This window comes from Cebus imitator, unplaced genomic scaffold, assembly GCF_001604975.1.
Source record: "Cebus imitator isolate Cc_AM_T3 unplaced genomic scaffold, Cebus_imitator-1.0 Scaffold20, whole genome shotgun sequence".
Classification (NCBI taxonomy): domain Eukaryota; kingdom Metazoa; phylum Chordata; class Mammalia; order Primates; family Cebidae; genus Cebus; species Cebus imitator.
In genome coordinates, this window is record NW_016107335.1 from 2,507,079 (window position 1) to 2,528,814 (window position 21,736).

General features: G+C 42.1%; 1 protein-coding gene and 1 pseudogene across 4 annotated transcripts in view; one reads left to right on the forward strand and one right to left on the reverse strand.

The window, feature by feature from the left end:
- RNF32 (ring finger protein 32) overlaps window positions 1–21,736 on the reverse strand; it is a 41,993-nt gene that overhangs the window by 11,598 nt on the left and 8,659 nt on the right. For 3 of the 4 annotated variants that reach the window (XM_017519551.2, XM_037735366.1, XM_017519541.2), the window contains exons 4-7: window positions 11,575–11,717; window positions 8,928–8,960; window positions 8,250–8,374; window positions 7,944–8,052 (exon numbers count right to left, since the gene is read on the reverse strand). In XM_017519551.2, coding sequence (XP_017375040.1) covers window positions 7,944–8,052; window positions 8,250–8,374; window positions 8,928–8,960; window positions 11,575–11,717 — 410 coding nt within the window. Of the gene's footprint in view, window positions 1–7,249; window positions 7,410–7,943; window positions 8,053–8,249; window positions 8,375–8,927; window positions 8,961–11,574; window positions 11,718–21,736 lie in introns of those variants that run through there. The other variant, XM_017519558.2, reaches the window with a different exon arrangement.
- LOC108296922 lies at window positions 14,451–17,690 on the forward strand (annotated as a pseudogene).

Consider the following 21,736-nt stretch of genomic DNA (forward strand, 5'->3'; position numbering starts at 1 on the left):
TGAGTGAAGAAGTGTAAGAGGACTACTGTATCATCCCCAGACAACTCAAACACCCTCTCTGACAAAGGCATTTCTGACTGAATTTTTATTCTCTGACACTTACCTATGGGTACAAAACTGAGCATCTGACCCTTTCAGTTCTTACCACAAGAATTCAATATAGCCTAAAGGAGCTACATTGCAGCACGACACCACTGCTGTGGTTCGGTTTTGTTAGGAATGTGTCAGTGACATCTTAGAGCAACACAGCCTTGTGAAAAGAAACCCGCAGTGTGTGTAAGCACTCTTCTTCACGGAAAGCGAGCCTGTGTTTCACTCATCAACACCCAAAAGGTGCATGAAAACTAAAGAAAAGACGTTGCTAACTCTCCTGTATTAGAGAAGTAAAGACGTGGGACTGAAGTTCTACAAGCAAAATGGTTAATTTAGAAAAACAGAATGGCTTGGGTTATCTAATCTTGAGCATTAAAAACATATCCCTCTTGGTGGGATCCTAAAACACAGAAAAGATACAAATACTTCCTGATCAGTTATGTCTAAAATATCAGACGATTCTCCCTCCTTGCCTTCTTTTCTATTGATTAGAACACACACCCTAAAGCCAACTTATCTTTTCTCGAAACCAATGGTTCCCAAGTGTGGCAAACAAGTCTTCACCTATCTGCCAGCCAAGAAAGAAAGAATAAATTCAATGGAGTGAAGTATTTATAAGGCCAAATGTCTGCAGTGTGAAAGGAATCTCCTTTAATGTGTGGTCAGGTTCTTTTTCCTTTTCTGGTGTTAAAATGATATTTCTTTTATGAAATGATTCTTGTGGTACATGGTGTTTTGTTTTATCCTCTTAGTAAGACAAAAAGTTTTAACAGTTGGCAATGACTTTGTTGAAGCCACAAATGTCTCTTATAGTTCAGCAGCCTCTAGAAGTCTGCAACGCCCTGGAATTCGGAATTGAGGTGGGCTGGTGGGTGGGAGTGGAGAATCAGTTACTCACCGGCAGTCAGGGGGGCCGAGGCTGATGCACCCTTCATTGTGGAGTGCATCACGTGACTTATTTTGCTTTGTAATTTGGGATTTCATTTTCTTTAGATTAAAAATAAAATGCATTTGCAGTATTTTCACATTCAGTAATAGTGAGAACGGAGATGCCGCTTAGAAATGTGGCTGGCGTTTTCACGTTGTTCCCGCTTCAAAACTCTTGTCCCCAGATCATTAAGAGTTTGCCACAGCCGACCATGTGAACTGCCACACATTTTGCTTTGTAAAATTTCCAATTTCTAAAATTCAAACATCAGAATTCCATACACATTTAAGTTTGGGGTGGGTGATGAGGTGAATGCAAGTGAACATACACGTGGGTGGCTTCCCAGACTACATAGAAAAACCTGGCATTTCTGGAATTTCACTAACTACATTACAAAGCTAGTCTCTCAAGAGGGGCCTTGATAAAGTCACTGTTCATTCTGGCTTTGGAATTTATTTTTAATGGACGTATTAGTAGGAAACCTATAGACACTGAGGAATCTGAAGCTGGTCTTTATTTAGTACACATTTTTAGTTCTGAAGAACTTCTGGAAACATAAAGGACAGATGTAATGAGAAAACGAAGACTGAGCTGAGAACCTGAAACCAGCAGTTATATTTTTATTTTAAATATCATAATCTGTGATTTCTGGAAGCTTAAGAAGCCTAATTTTACTTATGTTAAAATTTTTATAGGTACTTTTACGAAAGCAGTTCAATTTTTTTTTTCTGAAACATGTTTGTTTCTTGGTGAAAATAATAAAATTCTGTTTCTATTGTTGGAAAAAAATGACCTTTTCACATGTTACTCTCAGATTAAACCAGACAAACGATAAAAATATACTATTATACTAGATAAAAGTTAAGAGTCTTTTCTAAAAGCATCTCTGAGGAGGATGATGACTTTCTTTACTAAGATGGGGTTCGGGGTCATATCGTTTGTCTCACATTTATTATTAAGCTGTTCCAGTTTTGAGCTGTAAAATATTTATTCTACTCATACGACTACGTCTTTAAAAAAGAACAATAAAATGGATGCATCCCCTACACATTAATATATAATGTATAATACATATGAGCAAATACTCCATTTGTACTAAACATTTAAATAAAGATGATCATTTTGCCTTGTCAGCCAGGACAAATGACCACCTAGTGTGACCAGGACCAGTGACCACCTAGTGTGTTCTTGCAATGTTTTTCTACAGCCCACCCTTCATTTCAGAATGTTGTAAAAGCCAGTGTGGCAGTTGCACAAACCACCGTGAGCAGCAGAGCTGAATCTGAGATCCGGGCGCCTCTCCAGCTCTCTGAAGCGCACACGTTCCGGTAGGATTGTGGTGTTTGTCTGTTCCCTTATTATCTCCCCTGACTAACAAAGTGCAGGCAGAGAGCAGGCACCCGGGAAGCTATCTGACTCTAATAATTCATGTATCCATTAAAATGGATTTAAGAATGTAATCCATGTGGAATGTTTTTGGCAGTAAGTATAAAGCAATGTTCTTTAATCACCCTCCACATGAATAGATTCAATTTCCGAATTGATTTTTCTCAAATATGTTGTCTACTGGTCTGAAACATCTTCTTTTCTTTCTTTCTTTCTTTTCTTTTTGTTGAGATGGAGTTTTGCTCTTGTTGCCTGGGCTGGAGTGCAATGGCGCGATCTTGGCTCACTGCAACCTCCACCTCCTGGGTTGAAGCAATTCTCCTGCCTCATCCTCCCGAGTAGCTGGGATTACAGGTGCACACCACCATGCCCAGCTAATTTTTTGTACTTTTAGTAGAGACAGGGTTTTCCTATGTTGGTTAGGCTGGTCTTGAACTCCTGACCTCAGATGATCTGCCCACCTCAGCCTCCCAAACTGATGGGATTACAGGCGTAAGCCACTGTGCCCGGCCTGAAATATCTTCTTTAGTACACTGAAATTTCTTGTATGCTGAGATGTACGGCTTTCTACTGTTTCATCGTTTGTCTATGATTCCCCAACAGTCTTAGCTGCCAAATGTATATATTTCGATCTCTAACAAGATTGTTCTAGCTCATCAATCTTTCTTTTTAAAAAATGATTAGCTCTCCATACTTCTTTACATCAACTTTAGAGTTCACCTGCCAAATCCCAAATGCATGGCCCATCCTCCTCCTTTGGGAGTTAGAAACAACATTAAATTTATAGAAGGTAAGTAGACATTTTTACTCACATCTAATGTAAAATGTCTACCATTTTATTCAAGCCTTTTCCATCAGAAAAAAATTTTTCCTATCAGTGTCTGCTACATTCCTTGTTTGGCTTATTTTAACATAAATATAAATGTAAAATTTAATATAAATATATGAATTTATATAATATACATAATATATATTTATATACATATACATGCACGCATATGTATTTTATTTTCATGTGTTATTGGCAAGGATTGGCTCAAGTGTGACAGTAAGTAACCTAGTTTTTGTTACAGTTTTACTCTCTAAAACAATGTGTTTTTAGTATTTGACACATGGTTTTTATGGGACAAGGAAATTTCATTCTAGTTCTAATTTGCTGTCATTATTAAGAATGGCTGTTAAATTTTATTTAATATATTTTCAGTAAAAATTGAGAGGCTCATATAATTTTTTTTCAGTCATTTCATACTTTAAGTTTCTTTCCATGTTTGCTATTTTTACAGGAAGTAATTTCAATTATATTTTCAGTTCTAATGGCATAAAGTTGTATGCAACAATTTTGTAATTTTAAAATGATTTCTATTTTTATGGGTGCACCTTCCTTTCTGTGTATCTAAAGAAAACCAATGTCCCAGCTCAGCAGTCAGGCAGAGGCAGAGCGAAGCACGCGCCACAGGCTGAGACTGTGCGCTGCACACATGGAACTGACTTTACTCAGTCCACTGATGCAAATGCTCAGCTCATCTGGAAACACCTCACAGACACACCAGCAATAATGTTTAACCAGACAGCCTGAGCATCTCTTAGCCCAGTCAAGCTGATACATAAATTAACCATCACATACCTGGGTAATGTGAAATTCAATAACCTAGTTCAATACTCTCTCAGATTCCATTAAACATGCAGGGCATTCTAAAATTCTGGATTAACATTTCTGAGAGCATTCCTACTGCTCAGAGAATGAGGTTATTAAGGGGGAAAGGCAGAAAGAAAGCATCAAATTGTGAAGTCAGGTGGTAAATGACTAAGCAGTGCTCTTTATCATAAAGGACAGCCTTTGAGGTCTACTCATATAGGCATAAAAGCATACAGGGCATGCACCCAGATAGGCAACTATTACCTACTGCTAATACACTAAGTTCAATATAGACAGCTGCTACCTACTGCTAATACACCACCTTAGAGTACGTTCAGTCTTCATTTATTTAACATGAGATTTGATTTTACAGATTCCAAGTGTTTATGGTCAAATGGGATAAGTAAGCAAGAGTGAGCAAGATATGAAGGAATTGTAGAGAAGATTTAGGAGACTAGCAGAGAGCTGGGAATTCCTGGGTTTCAGAATTGAACAATTAGAAGTTAAGGCAATTGTAGGATGCCTACTCATGTAACAAATTATGAGTATAGCCTCACTATGATCTGAGAGTGTGTGTGTGTGTGTGTGTGTGTATACATCTTCTGTCCCTCCCCACCCCCACACATGAAACTTGAACGAGGTAAGATTATAGTTCCACAGATAACAGTCACTTGTATTATATTTAAGGTGGCATTTATGGATATTTGCAGACATGCTGCCATCTACCACCCATCAGTGACTCATAACATTCATGTAGTAGGCCCAGCACTTGGAAAATGAAATGGAATAAAAATCAGTGTGGTGCCTGCGGTAAAAGTAGATTTTGCTTTGAGAAGGTTTTGTTTCTGTTAAATATATACAAGTGGTGGGTCATTGCTGTAGGCTAAAAATAAAATCCTAAGGCCCCAGCAACAAGATGAGTCCCCTGTTGGCCAAAGGGGCCCTGGGAAAACCTTAGCAATGGAATTCCCCGCCACGATGAGAAGATGGAGGGGACCCCCCTCATTATGCCTGCTCCTTGCTGGAGCTTCAGCCCAAGTGACCAGCATTCGTGTTAAAAGAGGTGATAAGGCCTGACTACACAGACTGTGGACATAAGAAACCAACGTATAAACAAGGCTAAGTCCATGCCTGGCAAGGGACAGTCACGCCGCAGGCCATCAGTCTTGCTACACAGCATGCTCAACTTAGACGTTCCCTTCTGCTGACTCCAGTATTTAGAGCTCTACTCCTTTAACCAACTGCAAATCTCTGAATCCACCTATAATCTGTAAGCTCCCACTTCAATATATCACGCTTTTCAGACCAAACCAACGTATAACTCCCATGTACTGATTTCTCTTTGCCAGTAACTCCCGCCTCCCTAAAATGTATAAAAGCAAACTGTTATCCGACTGCCCAGGGTGCACCTTCCCAGGACTCCATGAGAGGGGGTTCCTGGCCTGCAGTCACTCATGTCAGCTCAGAATAAACTTCTTTAAAATACCTTGCAGAGTTTGGTTTTTCTGTTAACACTGTATAGAAGATATTTCTTATTGTGGCTGAGGAAAAGTTTGAAAGCCACTGTGGCTCTTGCCTATAATCCCAGCTAACTGGGAGGCTGAGGTGGGAGGTTCACTTGAGCCCAGGAATTTGAGACCAGCCTGGGCAATATAATGAAACCCTGTCTCTAAATTAAAGTTAAAAATAATGTGTACAGTTTGCTCTCAACATATACCTCCCCTACCACCCCTGTAAAAAATAAAACATCAGTTTTGCTTATCAGTTTCTTCATAGATATTCAGCTTAAGTGATTTGCTATTGAAATCTGAGATTATCTACAAAAGCCCCAAAGGAAAAATTACATTTGTAATATATAAGCTAGAATATCATTCATACTTCTGTTCTTCTTGATCTCTTGAATGGCATTGTTTAAACATACAATAGAGGTTTAGAGAAGACCAAAGAAATTGGAAGAAAGCTTAAACTAGGCTTTGAACAGCTGGCACATTTGAAGCAAGGCAGGGGGAACCAGTAGGAATGGGCAGGACGTGCAGGCTGAGTGTGAGAATGCTCAGAGCAGACGCAGGGGTCAGAGGAGGGTGTGCAGAGTGAAGAGGGCTCAGGATGAGGGGACAGCAGACAAGATGAACCAGGGATTAAAACAGGACTTGTGGGGAGGTGGGATGGCCCCAGAGCTGCGGACCGGATGTCGGGTGGGACAGAGCTACGGATCTGCCTGGTCTGCAGAACAGACTGAATTAGAAACGGGAGCCCGCTTGATCAGGTCTCCCTGCCCTGATTGCTCCTGGTCACTTGCTTTTTCTTATTTTTCTTTTCCTTTTTCCATGTAGCTGAAGGCTGTGGTGTCTGAACACCTGAGCACTGAGCCTGAAACGTGCCCTTCACTGGCTACTTTACAGATAACACAGGCACATGGTAACAGTCACTTTGCTTGTTTCCAGCAACCTGGGCCAGTTCTCAGTGGGCTGAGACTACCTACACTCTCAGTGGGCCTCTAGCTTCAAAAGTTATTATAAGATGATGTATGCACATGAAAAGTATTTATATGCATAAGGTAAAATGACTATCAAATCTGTAATCAAAATTTTGTGAGAGGTAACAACAAACTTCTGATCAAAGAAACAACATACTATAACATTAGAAATTACTAAGAGTCACTCGGAGAATAAGACTGACTGTCAGCGACTGAAGATAAAAAACTGGGACGAATGTAAAGGCAGGATGAAGCAATTGTGCACTGTGGTCCTCTACCAAACTGAGAATCGACGCCCGAGATGAGCGAACTCTGAAGACGCGGCTCTCCGGAAGAACAAACTGGCCAAACACGCAGTAACTCACCTCCATGCTCTAGGAAATGAGTTAACACTGATAAGAAATATATGGGCCGGGCGCAGTGGCTCACGCCTGTAATCCCAGCACTTTGGGAGGCCGAGGCGAGTGGATCACGAGGTCAAGAGATCGAGACCATCCTGGTCAACATGGTGAAACCCCGTCTCTACTAAAAATACAAAACATTAGCTGGGCATGGTGGCGCGTGCCTGTAATCCCAGCTACTCAGGAGGCTGAGGCAGGAGAATTGCCTGAACCGAGGCAGCGGAAGTTGCGGTGAGCCGAGATCGCGCCATTGCACTCCAGCCTGGGTAACAAGAGTGAAACTCCGTCTCAAAAAAAAAAAAAGAAATACAAAATTTCCAGCACTCACTGTGTGCTAGGCTGTTATAAATGCCATGGCTCTTCTCAGGCCAACACTGCCAGGAAGAAGTGATGGCTCTCCGATGGCAGCCTTGGAGCCGCCGCTGTTCGCCTGAAGCTGCAGGCTGATGGATAGAACTGTCCATTTTGTATGGGGACAAGGAGTGGGAACTGTTAAAGAAGCCCCACAAAAATAAAAATAGAACATAAATAGTGGTGAAGAGGAAGGGCAGACATGGAGTTAGCACTAAAGCTCATTTTGATGACCCCACAGGTACTCAACACAGTGGTAGCATGTGGGGGCTTTATTTTTATAGGCGGCTTCCATTTTCATTACTGTGAGATGTACAGCAGATGTCTTCATTTATGTACGTCCCAGGAGACTGGAAAAATTAAGCTGGTTTCAGTCTTGTGTCCGAAGAGATAAGTTTATTTAAACAATTGGCACAAAATGGCCAAATGGAAGTTGCTTCGATTTACCCTAATTTAATGATTTTTCTTTATGAAAAGAAAATCTAAAAGTATTTTACTGTCTAGGTTGGAAAGCAGATTTAAGTTAACAGGATTTAAGCAGCATCTCAACCATTTTTAAAACGGCCTCAAAGTGAAGTGAGTCTCCAAGTTTTACCGCCTCTGTTAGCACTCCTGACCCTAAGTGAATCACCCGCAGAGACCGCATCTGGAGAAGTCATGATCTCTACCTACCTTTTTTTCAAAGAATTTTTTTCTTAACTTGGCATCTGTGGGAGGTACTGTTTTCCTCAGGTTTTGGTACCACTTTCTAACAACGTATCCTCTCCAACAGGCTTGGATTCTAAAACACAGATATTTGAAAATGACATTTATGATGACCCTATGTCTACCAACACTTCATAGTTGTTATAAGCCTGTGCCGTACAAGGCCCCAGGGAAATTATGGCGGCCGAGATAAAATGCCAGTACTAAAAACAATTACTCGTCATAGCTTGATCTCTGTGTCTGCTTAGTGCCACGTGGGCCTGGCATCCTCACCTGGTGGCACACTTTATCCTGAACAGGCGGGCCCCGTCATGTATCACTCGGGTTTCATACTGGTTCTTTCTACAGAGAGGACAGGTTTTCTTATTTGTGAACTTTTCAAAAGCCTGAAGACATGCCTGAGGAAAAACATTTCACTCAAAATTTTATAAGTAATTACTTATAAACAATATTTTTACTTCCAACGTTAGTGTTCTAATTATAGTGTTCTTTTCTCTCTTAACTATGAGACTTACTCAAATTTACGTTATAAAGTGAGGAAATTTCATCAGAGATTACTACGTTCCTCATGAAACCTGTTCCAAAAATGATTTTTTTACAAGAATATACATGCAGAGACATCAAAAACTTCTAAAATGAACTAGCACAAAGGTGACTCGCGCATGCGTATGAGACCACATGCAGATCGATCATGTGAATTCAGCTGTCACTTTGATGTGCATCACTGACAACAATCTGTTAAGTAAACATTTGTGGTTCTTTTGTCACAAAACTCATGATTTTCAAAACAGGATGAGCTGTACTGTAGCCTACAGTCATGTTTCTTTAACCATAAATGGCGGTGATGAATAAAGTAAATGGCTCTTCCTAGGAGCCTTTAACATGAGTCTGGCTTCTCTGCACTGCCAGAGCGTCATGTGGTGCACGAGCAGGCGTGAGGGGCTGACTTACTCTGTGGAACACATGGGAACATGAAAGCAGCACCTGTTCATGAGGAAACAAAAACGTTTGAAGTTTAACAAAAGAGAAGCAGCATGAATGCAACAGTTAAAGAAAAATTCTGAATGCTTCAAAGGTAAGCTGTATTATTTCTTTAAAAATTAAAAAAGCAAATAATTTTGACATTATTGTTTAGCACCAAAAAAGTATGTACTCTAAATAAAATTAACAATCCGAAATATCAAATAAACACATGAAGTTTGATATTAAACTATTAAAATGAGTGTATACTTAAGAGCAAAGCAATGACAAAATGAATGATTTCCCCAGGTGCTTTGAGTGACTGCAAACTAGAGGGGTAAGGAGCGGGGCCGGTCCTGTGGGGCCAGGGAGAAGACCAGGGAAACGCTAAGTAAATACAATTTAGGTCTTTGTTCAGCTCAGTTATGCCCCCCAATTTTTTTTTAAACTACAGCTCTACTTAGACATAATTCTGACAGTCCTAAATTTAAATAGCATCAAATCATGGAGACATAGGAGTCATTTTTTCTTTTTCAAATACAGAGAAAGTATGCTCTCAAGAAAACGTCACCTTTCTCTGACCCAGATTCCCCAACAGTGACATTCTGGGCTGTGACAAAAGACCGAAGCTTAGACCAACTGAAGAAGGCAGTGCGTACTTAGTGGGAGGGATGGAGCCATCAGCCAGGCTCTGCTTCCCCTGGGGAGGGACCACTTTCAGCAATGGGAAGGAAAGGCGGGGAACCTTGTGAGACTAAGCAAAGCAGTGGGGGCAGGCAAAGGGTTTTCCTTTTTTGTCGAGAATCTGACTTGGGTGACAGTCTGTGACACTCCTGGGTGAGGTTTCAATCTCAGATGGTCCAGGATGCCTGCTGTGGGGACAACTTAATAGTTTTTAAAGTGAATCCCACCTGCCTTCACTAAATTTATGCTTTGTTTCTTAAATGGAAGAAACAGAAATAAGTAGAACTCAGAAAGTTCTAAAACCTTTTCTTGAAACATTGCCAAGAGTAAGTCTGAACTGAATAAACTCAGTAATATGGGTCCTTTTTTATTACCACCGTTTAATACCAATCTTTTCTGTACTTAATTCATTCTTTATAGAATACTTTTCAGTGTCTTATCAACATATGTTCTATCTATATTAACATTATCCTTCAGTATATTGTTATATTTTTAAAATGTCCACAAAGATTTGTTACTGGCAGACATTCTCTGATGTAACAAAAATCAATGACTAAGTGAATTGTTTTTATTTCCTCATCTGCTAAATAGGCAGAATGCTTACTATATGAAATTAATTGAAGGTCCTCTGAAATCATTAAATATTGGGAAAATGCCAACTATTGTTTATAACTAAGGAAAAATCTGAACGCAGAAATGATCATTAGAAATGCAAAATATACAGGATAGATCTTATATCAAAACCAAATAAAAATAATAGAATTTTTAGTGGTAAATTTCTAAAAAACAGAAAGAAGTGTTGGGCAGGGTCACCCTGATCCCTGTAAGATGCGAACTTTCAGTTTTCATTCTTCATGCAGACACTCCAGGCTCAGTATTTTAGTGTAAGAAAGAGGTTGCTTAGCCAGAAAGACGCCCTCTGGCCTTCTTCACTGTTTTGCTAAAGTACTAAATTATCCTAGGCAATCTGTGGATTCAGGGCTAAAATCTGTCCAAAATACCCAACTTTTATGTATGTAATATTAGGTCCTGACAGAGAACTAGAATATAGTCAGTATATCTAAAGTAACTTATGAATTCTAATTAGTAAATACAAGTGTACTGTTGTGAGCTTTCTCGCTGATGAAATTTACGCAAACTCAAGGAAGTTTCAGAGTTCACTTGCCTGGGTAGTAATAAGACTGGGTTCCTAGGCTACGAACTCCAAGGCTAATTTTAACTGTATTTGCTGTGTTTTCTCAGCAAATCTCTGAGGGCCTGCTATGCAGGAAGCATAATGCCACACCCCGTGGGAAATTGGTACAGGGCAACCATGAATGTGCACGTGCACACACACACCCCCCCACACACACTGCTGTTAAATCTAAGTGTCCGCAACTTCAGGAGACAACGGTTTAGTTAGGCAGACAGAATATGTACAGGAAAAACCCTATATGCATTCTCTCTATATACATGTGTATTATCTGTTAACTCAGGGTAGCATCATCCATCTTAATATGGTAAAGTTTCATGAAGTCATTAAAAGATTTTACTTAAAGATTCTCTCACAAATTCTTTGAAGACATTCAAGCAGTTTTTTTTGTTGTTCTTTTCTGACTCAAATCACAAACAACTTAAGAATTCCTCTGCTTTCTTCCAGCGCTGGGACACAGCTGCTCCTGGGGAGCCCCCCAGTTATCTGCCCAGCTGCTGGGGCCCGCTGAAGGGAAACATTCCTTTTGTACGAATGTTAGTACTTGAGAATACCAGTCAGTAAACAAACAGAACTATTTAATGAGGGTGTTTAGCTCTTCTTCACACACTTTAATTAATGTAAAAAGAAATGGAAGTGTGTGAGGCTCACACCGGAGGGTGACACACAAAAAGGAAGCCTGGAATCTCAGGCTCCAGCTCCGGGCCTGGTTCCTAGGAAACAGCCCACGAGCTCCCTAGCTTCCCCTCGCACGCTGAACACCTGGGGACGAAGCTCGAAATCTTCTTTACAGATGGGGCACGGCTGCACGGAGTCCCCTTGCAGGAGGGACCGCTGTTTCACCTTCTCCCACTCATCTGATGACAGCGGAGGTGGTGGAGGCCCAATGAGGCCCAGCTTCTGTGCTAAAGTAAGACAACACAGGACAGGGGTGAGAGTGTCTTTTAGAATATGGCACCCTCCTATAATTGTAATGGCAAACAAATATTAAAGAAATACATACAGATCACATACTTTATTTCACAATAGAAGTTGTGCTCCGGGACGCCCCAGGGATGCTCGAGTCCCTGATATAGGCTGGCGTGGCATTTGCATACAACCCATGCATATCCTGTATACTGTCAGTCACCCCAGTTACTCATCATTCCTAATGCAAGTGCTATGTAAACAGCTGTCATACTATATTGTTTTAAATTTGCGTTATTTTTCTATTGTTGTAATATTATCTTTTATTAATTTATTAAAATTTTGATCTGTGGCTGGTTTAATCTGTGGATGCAAAACCCACAGATAGAAATGGTGGCCTGAATATAGGATGCCATTTTCCTATGAGGGCAGAAAAGTCAGTGGTAGTAATACCTTACGTTTTCAATACGTTTATTTTTTATTTACACAGAATTTCCCATATCTTAATTTCATTCTCACGATAATTCAATAAGGCAAGCAGGAGTGATATCCAATTTTATGAAAGAAAAACTGAGGAATACTCATGTTTACACATATTGGCCCAAGGTTCTCCCAGTTCTCACCTGCCTCAGCCCGCAGCCTTAGGCACTGTCTCCTCCAGCTCACCTTCCTCTGCCACCAGCGGCCTTTACATCAATCCTGCACCTCTCCTGCTAAAAACTTCCTATGACGGATCATTACTGTCAGAATAAAGTTCTTATTTCAATAACACGTGGGTACCCACCACATGCTGACTCGGCATGGAGCAGGTAGTGTGGTGGGAAACACTCACTTTGAAAAAGCAACTGCAACATCCTCAGGCAAATGCTGGAAGTGAAGTGTCACCTTCCACCACCTCCCCACACCCCCAAGGAGGGTTAATGCATAAAAAAGCATCGACCTACAAGGATGTCTTCAGAAACAGAAGACAAAATGTTACATCTAGGAAACAGGACAGGAAGCTGTAAAGGGACACTCTGAGTACAGAAGAGCTCCTGGGCTTTTAGAGTAGAAATGTAACGTCAACTGAAAGGCTGGAAGAGAAAGCTAAGATACAGTCATGAGTTAACCACAGGCGATTGATGTTAAGAAATGTGCCATTAGGCGATTTCGTCATCTTGCTAACACTGCAGCGTAGGTACACACACAGCTGGTACAGCCCACCACACACCTAAGCTGCATGGTACAGCTGACTGCTCTAGGCTACACACCTGCACAGCATGTCACTGTATTGAATACTGCAGGCAACTAATACAATGGTAAGAATTTGTGCATCCAAACACAGAAAAGGTACAGTGAAAAATATGTATAAAAGATTAAAAATGGTGTACCCGTGTAGGGCACCTACCATGAATGGAGCTTGCAGCCTGAAAGTTGCTCTGGGTGAGTCAGTGAGTGGCTGCTGAGTGGGTGTGAAGGCCTAGGACATGACTGTACGGCACTGTAGACTTTACAGTCTACACTTAGGCTACACTACATTTGTAAACATGTATTTTCTTCAACAATAAAGTTAGCTTACTATAACTTTACTTTCTAAACTTCTAAATTTTTTAACTTTTGGACTCCTTTGCAATACCATTTAGCTTAAAACACTATATTGTCCAGGCTAGCATGTGGTGACCTGACCATGGCTCACCGTAGCCTGTAGCTCCTGGGCTCACGCGATCCTCCCACCTCGGCATCCCAAGTAGCTGGGACAAAAGGCACATGCCGCCATGTTCAGCTGACTTCTTAGTTCATACAGAATATTTTCTTTCTTTATATCCTTATTCTATAAGCTTTTTCTATTTCTCAAATTTTTTTTTTTTAGACCTAACTATTTTGTTAAAAACTAAGATACAAACATGCATATTAGCCTAGGCCAACATAGGGCCAGGTCATCAACATGTCACTAAGCAGCAGGAATTTTTCAACTCCATTATAATTTTATGGGATCACCATGGTTTGTCATTGACTGAAACTTTGCTATGTGGCATATGACTATAATCTCGCAGAAAAACATGTAACAGGAGACAGAAAATAAGAAAATCAAGAGACCGGTCTAGGTGGTGGTGTGACATCTGAAAAACTGGCATTCCAGAAAGAAAACATGGAAAATGGAGAGTAAAAATATTTTAAAGAAAATAGTCCAAAACGTCTCCCAGAAGCAAAGGATATGAGCTGGTTTGAGAGGGCCCAGTACCCAGAACAGAGTCCCATCGCTGTGACAATCTCTGAGACAGAAAGCAGACTCAAAAACAAAACAACAGGCCTCAAAAAAGGATCAGGAATCAGAACTGTGACAGATTCACCCACAGCAATACAGACAGAAGACAATTCCTTCAACATTCAGAGGAAGGAAAGATATCCACATCACGATTCCTGATTAGCTATCAATCGAATGTGAGAAAAGAACAGAGATGTGGCCGGGTGTGGTGGCTCACACCTGTAATCACAGCACTTTGGGAGACTGAGGCGGGCGGACACGAGGTCAAAAGATTGAGACCATCCTGGCCAACACAGTGAAATCCCGTCTCTACTAAAAATACAAAAAATAGCCAGGCGTGGTGGCAGGTGCCTGTAGTCCCAGCTACTCAGGAGGCTGAGGCAGAAGAATCACTTGAACTCAGGAGGCTGAGGCAGAAGAATCACTTGAACTCAGGAGGTGGAGGTTGCAATAAGCTGACATTGGGCCACTGCACTCCAGCCTGGCAACAGAGAAAGACTTGTCTCAAAAAAAGAACAAAGATTACTGTTATGCACATGAGCTTCTATGTGGGCCTCCTCCGCACTCCCCCAGGGAGTTACTGACCAGGAGCATCAACACCACGGGGGAATAAACTGAGGAGGCTGCCATGAGGTCCAAGTGGAGAGCCCAGGGTCCCAGGGTGCTGCTGAAGAGGGAGTCTGGGGAGGGTATGGCGGCAGGGGGAGGGAATCATGGAGGATTCCAGAAGCAATGTCCTCATCGATAAAGTACCCTGGTATATTTTAATGTATTGAGAGAATGTATTTCTGGAGGAGATTTTAGGGATGAATCAGGGATGAGTGATGATAGAGGAAACTAAATGTGAAAAAAGAAGACATCACTTCAGGGAAAGTAGAAAAATGTCTGAGAAGGAAATTGTAATATAGAACACCACACTGCTTAGCTGTCAGTGAAGTCAGAATTGTAACAGAGTAAACACTGAATGTTATCAGTCTAATCACACGTTATGAAAATAATATGCTAAATCTCAATCTTCCATAGTAAGAAGAGATAATGTCCAGAACTGAAAATTAACAAAACAGCAGCACAGACATGTTGTTTAGAAATATGAAAAATAGGACCGGGATATCTGTGTATGTCCTACGCAAACCTATTCAGATGTTTATGGCCAAGCTTAATTCACTGAAGCTCAGCAATTTTGGTGACAGACAAGCGAGTTCAGACAATGAGTTTCTGACCAGCATCAAGTTCATCAAAATGTGCGCCTGGGAGAAACCTTGTACCAGCACTCCCCAAGATGTGAGGAGGAGGGAACAAAAATTACTGGAAAAAGCTGGATTTGTCCAAAGCAGAATCTTCACCGTGGCCCCTCATGTCCACCACAGCCATCGTGCTGACATTCTCCTGCCACATCCTCCTGAGACCCAAGATCACCGTGCCCACGGCATTTAGTGTGACTGCCATGTTTAATGTAATGAAGTTTGACACTGAAATTTTGCCCTCCTCAGTAAAAGCAATGGCTAAAGCCAATGTCTCTCTAAGAAGAATGCAGAAAATTCTCACAGATAAAAGCCCTCCATCTTACATCACCCAACCAGAAGACCCAAATACTGTCTGGCTTTTAGCAAATGCCACCTTGACATGGGAGCATAAAGCCAGCAGGAAAAGTGACACAAAGAAAGTGCAGAACCTGAAGAGGCATTTATTCAAGAAACAGAGGTTGGAGGCAGTGAGTGGAGTCCGCCAGCCAAGGGAGCTGCTGGCCCAGAGGAGCAAAGTGGCATCCCCAAATCAGTTCTGCACAACATAAGCTTTGTGGTGACAAAGGGGAAGATCTTGGGAATATGTGGGAATGTGGGAAGTGGGAAGAGCTGCCTCCTTGCAGCTATACTAGGAGAGATGCAGCGGCAAAAAGGGGTGGTGGTGGTCAATGGAACTTTGGCTTACATTTCACAGAGCATGTGGATCTTTCATGGAAATGTGAGAAAAACATACTCTTTGGAGAAAAGTATGATCACAAAAGGTAACAGCACACAGTCCATGTCTGTGGCCTCTAGAAAGACCTGAGCAGGCTCCCTTGGAGATCTGACTGAGATTGGGGAGTGGGGTGTCAGCCTCTCCAGGGTGTAGAGGCAGAGGATTAGCCTGGCTGGTGCTGTCTACTCCCACTGTCAGTTCTACCTGCTGGATGATGCCCTGTCGGCCATGGACGCCCACTTGGGGAAGCATGTCTTTGAGGAGCGCATTAAGACAGCACTCGGGGAAGACAATGGTCCTGGTGACCCGCCAGCTGCATTTCTTAGAGTCTTGTGATGAAGTTATTTTATTAGAAGATGGAGAGATTTGTGAAAATGGAAGCCACAAGGAGTTAATGGAGGAGAGAGGGTGTTATGCAAAACCGATTCACAACCTGCAAGGACTGCAGTTCAAGGATCCCGAACACCTTTATAATGCAGCAATGGTGGAAGCCTTCAGGGAGAACCCTGCTGAAAGATGGGAAGATGCTGGTACAATTGTTCCTGTGCACCAGCTCATCCAGACTGAATCCCCCTGGGAAGGAACTGTGACCTGGAAAACATGTCACATGTATGTAAGGCTTCTGGAGGGCACCCCCCTTCTCTTGTCATGTGTTCCTCTTCCTCCTGATAGGCAGCTCTGCATTCAGTAACTTGTGGCTGGGTCTCTGGTTGGACAAGGGCTCACGGATAACCTGTGGGCCCCAAGGCAACAGGACCATGTGTGAGGTTGGCACAGTGCTGGCAGACATCAGGCAGCATGTGTACCTGTGGGTGTACACTGCCAGCATAGCGTTCATGCTGGTATTTGATATCACCAAAGGCTTTGCCTTCACCAAGATGACACCGATGGCATCCTCCTCACCGCATGACACGGTATTTGGTAAGATCTTACAGAGCCCAATGAGCTTCTCTGACATGACTCCCACTGGCAGGCTAAAAACCGATTTTCCAAGGATATGGACGAGCTGGATGTGAGGCTGCCATTTCATGCAGAGGACTTTCTGCAGCAGTTTTTTATGGTGGTATCTATTCTCATGATGTTAGCTGATATGTTATACCTAATTTCCTTACAGTTGTACTGATTGTCCTTGCTAGAGTCTTCTTCATTCTCTTATGCATTTTCCACAGAGGAGTCCAGAACCTCAAGAAGGTGGAGAAAGCCAGGCATCCTGCTTCTCCCACATTGGCCTCTCCATGCAGGACCTGGGCATCATTCATGCCTATGGCAAGAAGGGGAGCTGCATCACCACGTTTAAGAGGCTGAACGACGAAAACCCCTATCACTTCTTCTACTTTAACTGTGCTCACAGGTGGTTAGCGCTGAGAATGGATGTCCTCATGAACATCTTCACCTTCGCTGTGGCCTTGATTGTGACCCTGAATTTCTCCTCCCTCACTGCTTGATCCAAAGGCCTTTTATTGTTATATATCATCCAGATGAAGAAACTGGGCCCCAGAAAGACTTGGCCCAAGCCCATACAGCTGTTCTGTGTGACGGCCAGGATTTGAACACAGGCCACCTGGTCCTCCTGTTTGTCTGAATCTTGTTATCTTTGGAAACTTTTTTTGACATGGTCCTTATTCTTAGTGCTCTGAAACTCTCGGATAATGTATCTGAATATGGGTTTTTATTCATGTGTTCTGTTCGATGCTAAGGGTTCTTTTAAAGTCAAATTTTTCATCAGCTTGGAATAAAAAGAAATAATAAAAATAGGGCCAGGTGCAGTGGCTCATGCCTGTCATCCCAGCACTTTGGGAGGCCAAGGCGGGTGGGTCACCCGATGTCTGCAGTTCAAGACAAGCCCGGCCAACATGGTGAAACCCTGTCTCTACTAAAAATACAAAAATTAGCCAGGTGTGGTGGCGGGCACCTGTAATGCCAGCTAATTGGGAGGCTGAGGCAGGAGAATCGCTTGAACCCGGGAGGCAGAGGTTGCAGTGAGCTGAGATCGCACCACTGCACTGCAGCCTGGGCAATAGAGCAAGACTCCTTCTAAAAATTAATAAATAAATAAAAAATACCAGAAAAACAAACCAAAGTGGCTGCCTTGGAGTAATGTCCAAAATGGGCCAGGGGAATGCTACACTTTCTGTTATGATCCTCACAGAACAATTTCACTTCTAAAACTATGCCCCTGGATCTTCTGGTAAGAATCAAGCAGCTACGAGTGTGATGAACGCTATGGAGAATGGCATGCAGGGCACACGGGGTTTGCATCAGGAGCTGTGACCCCAGGGAAGGTTACCTGACCAAAGTGGCATTAAATGGAGACCCACAGGGTGAAGACTAACAGCAGCAGGTGAAGGGGGAGATTTTCTAGATGGAGGGAAAGGTGCAGATGGCCGTTGGTGAGAGAGCACTTGGCCTGCAGAAAAATGCAAAAGCAGTAAGACTGAAGAGGCTGAGACTGAGGCTGCAGAGGAGGGGTGCTGCCTCAGACCTGCTCTCTGCATTTGGCTCAAGGTGTGGGAGCAGGGAGGACAGGGCCCCCAGTGCCACCCCTCCTCTTAGACTTGGGTCAGCGCTTGCTGTACAATCCAGACTCTGCTGTGGTCAATGCCAACTACCTCAACTTCAAGCATCCATATCCCCCCCCATCATGCAAACCTGGTCTTGCATTTATAAAACAATCACGACTTTAAAACAGGAAGGAGAATAGGTACCTAACTGTATTGACAGATTTCACCAAACTGCTGTGTTCTCTGGCCACAGTGCAATAATGTTTAAAATCAATAGCACGTCTAGTGCCCATCTTGCCTGCAGAACTACACTGCACTTTGGTGGAAATGGGCTCAGCCCCACAGAGGACTCTTGATAGAGCTAAGCATGTCATGGAGGTTTGCTCCGCTTTGCCAATTTTTAGACTATCAAGGGGCATGTCACCATCTTAGGTGAAGTGGAAGGAAGGGCTGTCAGGATCTCTCACCCCTGCCTTTCCTGCATGTCCCTTGTCCCTGAGGACTGATCCTGGGGCTGGGCACCCTCTTGTGTCCATGCACGCGTGCAGGACCTCCCCAGGCAGCACCGGAAGGAGGCAACATTAATAAGGTCCTGGCAAACATTAATAAGCCACCAAACCAGAAGCGTGGTGAACAATGACACACACCATTAAGGTTTACGTCACTTTCAGCATGTTGCTTCTATACTTGCAGCCAAATGCATCCTAACCCATCACCTCTCCTCATCCCACTTAACGGAAAAAAAGAGCCTCAGGCCCAGATGATTTTACAAGTGAGTTACCCCAAACTTTTAAGGAACATCCCTATTTCCTGTTGTTCCAGAATACTGACAAAGAGGGAACACTGCCCAACTTATTTGGTGAAGCTTATATGGCTTTGATAATAAAACCAGAAAAGAACAGAACAAGAACAATCCATAGTCCAAGGGAATCCATGGTTAAACGTCAAACATCCGGAATGAGAATTAGTTATCAGAATGCGACAGTGAATTTGAAAAACACTATGGGCAAGTAGGGTTTATTCAAGCTACGCACGGAAGAGTCAACATCAGAGTTGTAATGTATGACACAAACTAAAGGAGAAAACGCACAACAAACATGCTCATCTAAAAAGTTGCAGGAAAAAAAGCATCTAAAAAAGTACACCTATTAGTGAGTTTAAAAACCTCTAGCAACTTGCTAAAAGGGAAATTCTATAGTTAGATAAAGGCCAACAAACAAGTAACACAAAACAGAACAATAAAGGGCAAACATCACATAAGTAGGGACATAAAACCTGTTGGCTCAGGAACAAGACAGAAATGCTAGGTATTACTCCTTGTATTCACCACAGCTCAGAAGATCCTGCCAGATTAAAAAGAAAAAAAAAAGCGGGGGAAAAAAAAGAAGGGGCATGAAAGTGGAAAGGCACAGACAATCAACTGAGTTACTCAGAAAACCCCTGGGAGTTGGAGACAAAAAGACCTAAATGGTGTGAGATACCACCATTTTTGTGGATCAGATGATAGCACTGTAAATACGGTATTTCCTCCATCTACAAAGTCGATTAGAAAAAAATGTCCAGCAGAATTTTATGTAGAAAATGAGGCAGTTGTACAGAAAAAAAGAGAAAAGGTCCTTTCCTACCAGCTGTTAAGACCTATTACAAGACTATTAATCAACACAGTGTGACAGTGACATAGAAGCAGAAGCCTCAAAAAGAATGAACAGAACACGTTTTTCTACCCATCGATTTTCCCAGTGTCATAAGCAGAACAAACTGGCGAGATCCACATGTGAAAGGTAAAAGGTTAAAGGTAAATAAAGAAAATGTAGAAGAATCTTTGCACTTTCAGAATGCTGAAGGATATCTTAAGTCTCTCCCAAACAGCAATAAAGTGGAAAAAGAACCCAATGGATTTAACATTAATCAGAATGAAACCTGTATTCAATGTAAAATCACAGATATAACTTAAAAGATGGTAAAAGATATTTTCAGTGGCTAAATCAACAAGAGATTACTAGGAAGAATATGTACAAAACTCCAGTAAATCAGCAAGAAAAGACAGAAATCCAAGTGGAATATTATGTATAATATTCCACTATATTAATTAGTAGTTAAGAGCCTATGATTCAATGTCATTAGTAACTAATATGCACAATCAGGATTTTTTCCATAAAGAGGTCCGGAAAAAATGTCTCATTTATTTACCTAAATAATTTTACTTCTTTTCCAGATTGAGAAGTTCCTCTTGTTATCTAATTTAAATTTTTCCTGATAAAAATTCTGAAGATTGATTATGATGAAACTATTTGGTCATCTACATACACTACACAGGCACAACAGAAGACCTTCACTAAACTGCTGTATGACATTATTCCAAGTCTCAACACATTCTTGAGCCACACCATTTTCTGGAAGACAATGAGCTTGTTAGCAGAAGTTCAAAGGAAGATAGCATCAAATATCTCCTCTGCCGTTGCTGTGGGACGGATGTGCTCCACCTTGTGCAACTCCAACACACAGGCCTTTCAGCACCTCCACATCCATCTGACCTGCACTAGGACACGCTGTCCTCAACCAAACCTAGTTTCCATGCCCATCATTAAAAAATCATATTTCTGGGACCAGGCGCAGTGGGTCACGCCTGTAATTCCAGCACTTTCGGAGGCCAAGATGGGTGGATCACGAGGTCAGGAGTTCAAGACCAGCCTGGCCAACATGGTGAAACCCCATCTCTACTAAAAATACAAAAAATTGGCCAGGCGTGGTGGTACGTGCCCATAGTCCCAGCTACTAGGGAGGCTGAGGCAGGAGAATCACTTGAACCCAGGAAGTGGAGGATGCAGTGAACTGAGATCGTGCCACTGCACTCCAGCTTGGGCACAGAGTGAGCTTCGTCTCAAAAAAAAAAAATCATATTTCTTACTTTTCAGTTTACAAATAATTTCAGATTTACAAAAGGCTGTAAAAACAGTATGAAGAATTCTCAACAAAGGACTAGTATCCAGAATCTATGTGGAGCTCAAACAAATCAGCAAGAAAAAAAAAACAAAAACAAATAATCCCATCAAAAAGATGGCAAATGACACAAACAGACATTTTTCAAAAAGAGATAAACAGATGGCCAAGAAACATGAAAAAATGCACAACACCAGGGCCGGGTGCAGTGGCTCAAGCCTGTAATCCCAGCACTTTGGGAGGCTGAGGCGGGTGGATCACGAGGTCAAGAGATCGCGACCATCCTGGTCAACATGGTGAAACCCCGTCTCTACTAAAAATACAAAAAAAAATTAGCTGGGCATGGTGGCACATGCCTGTAATCCCAGCTACT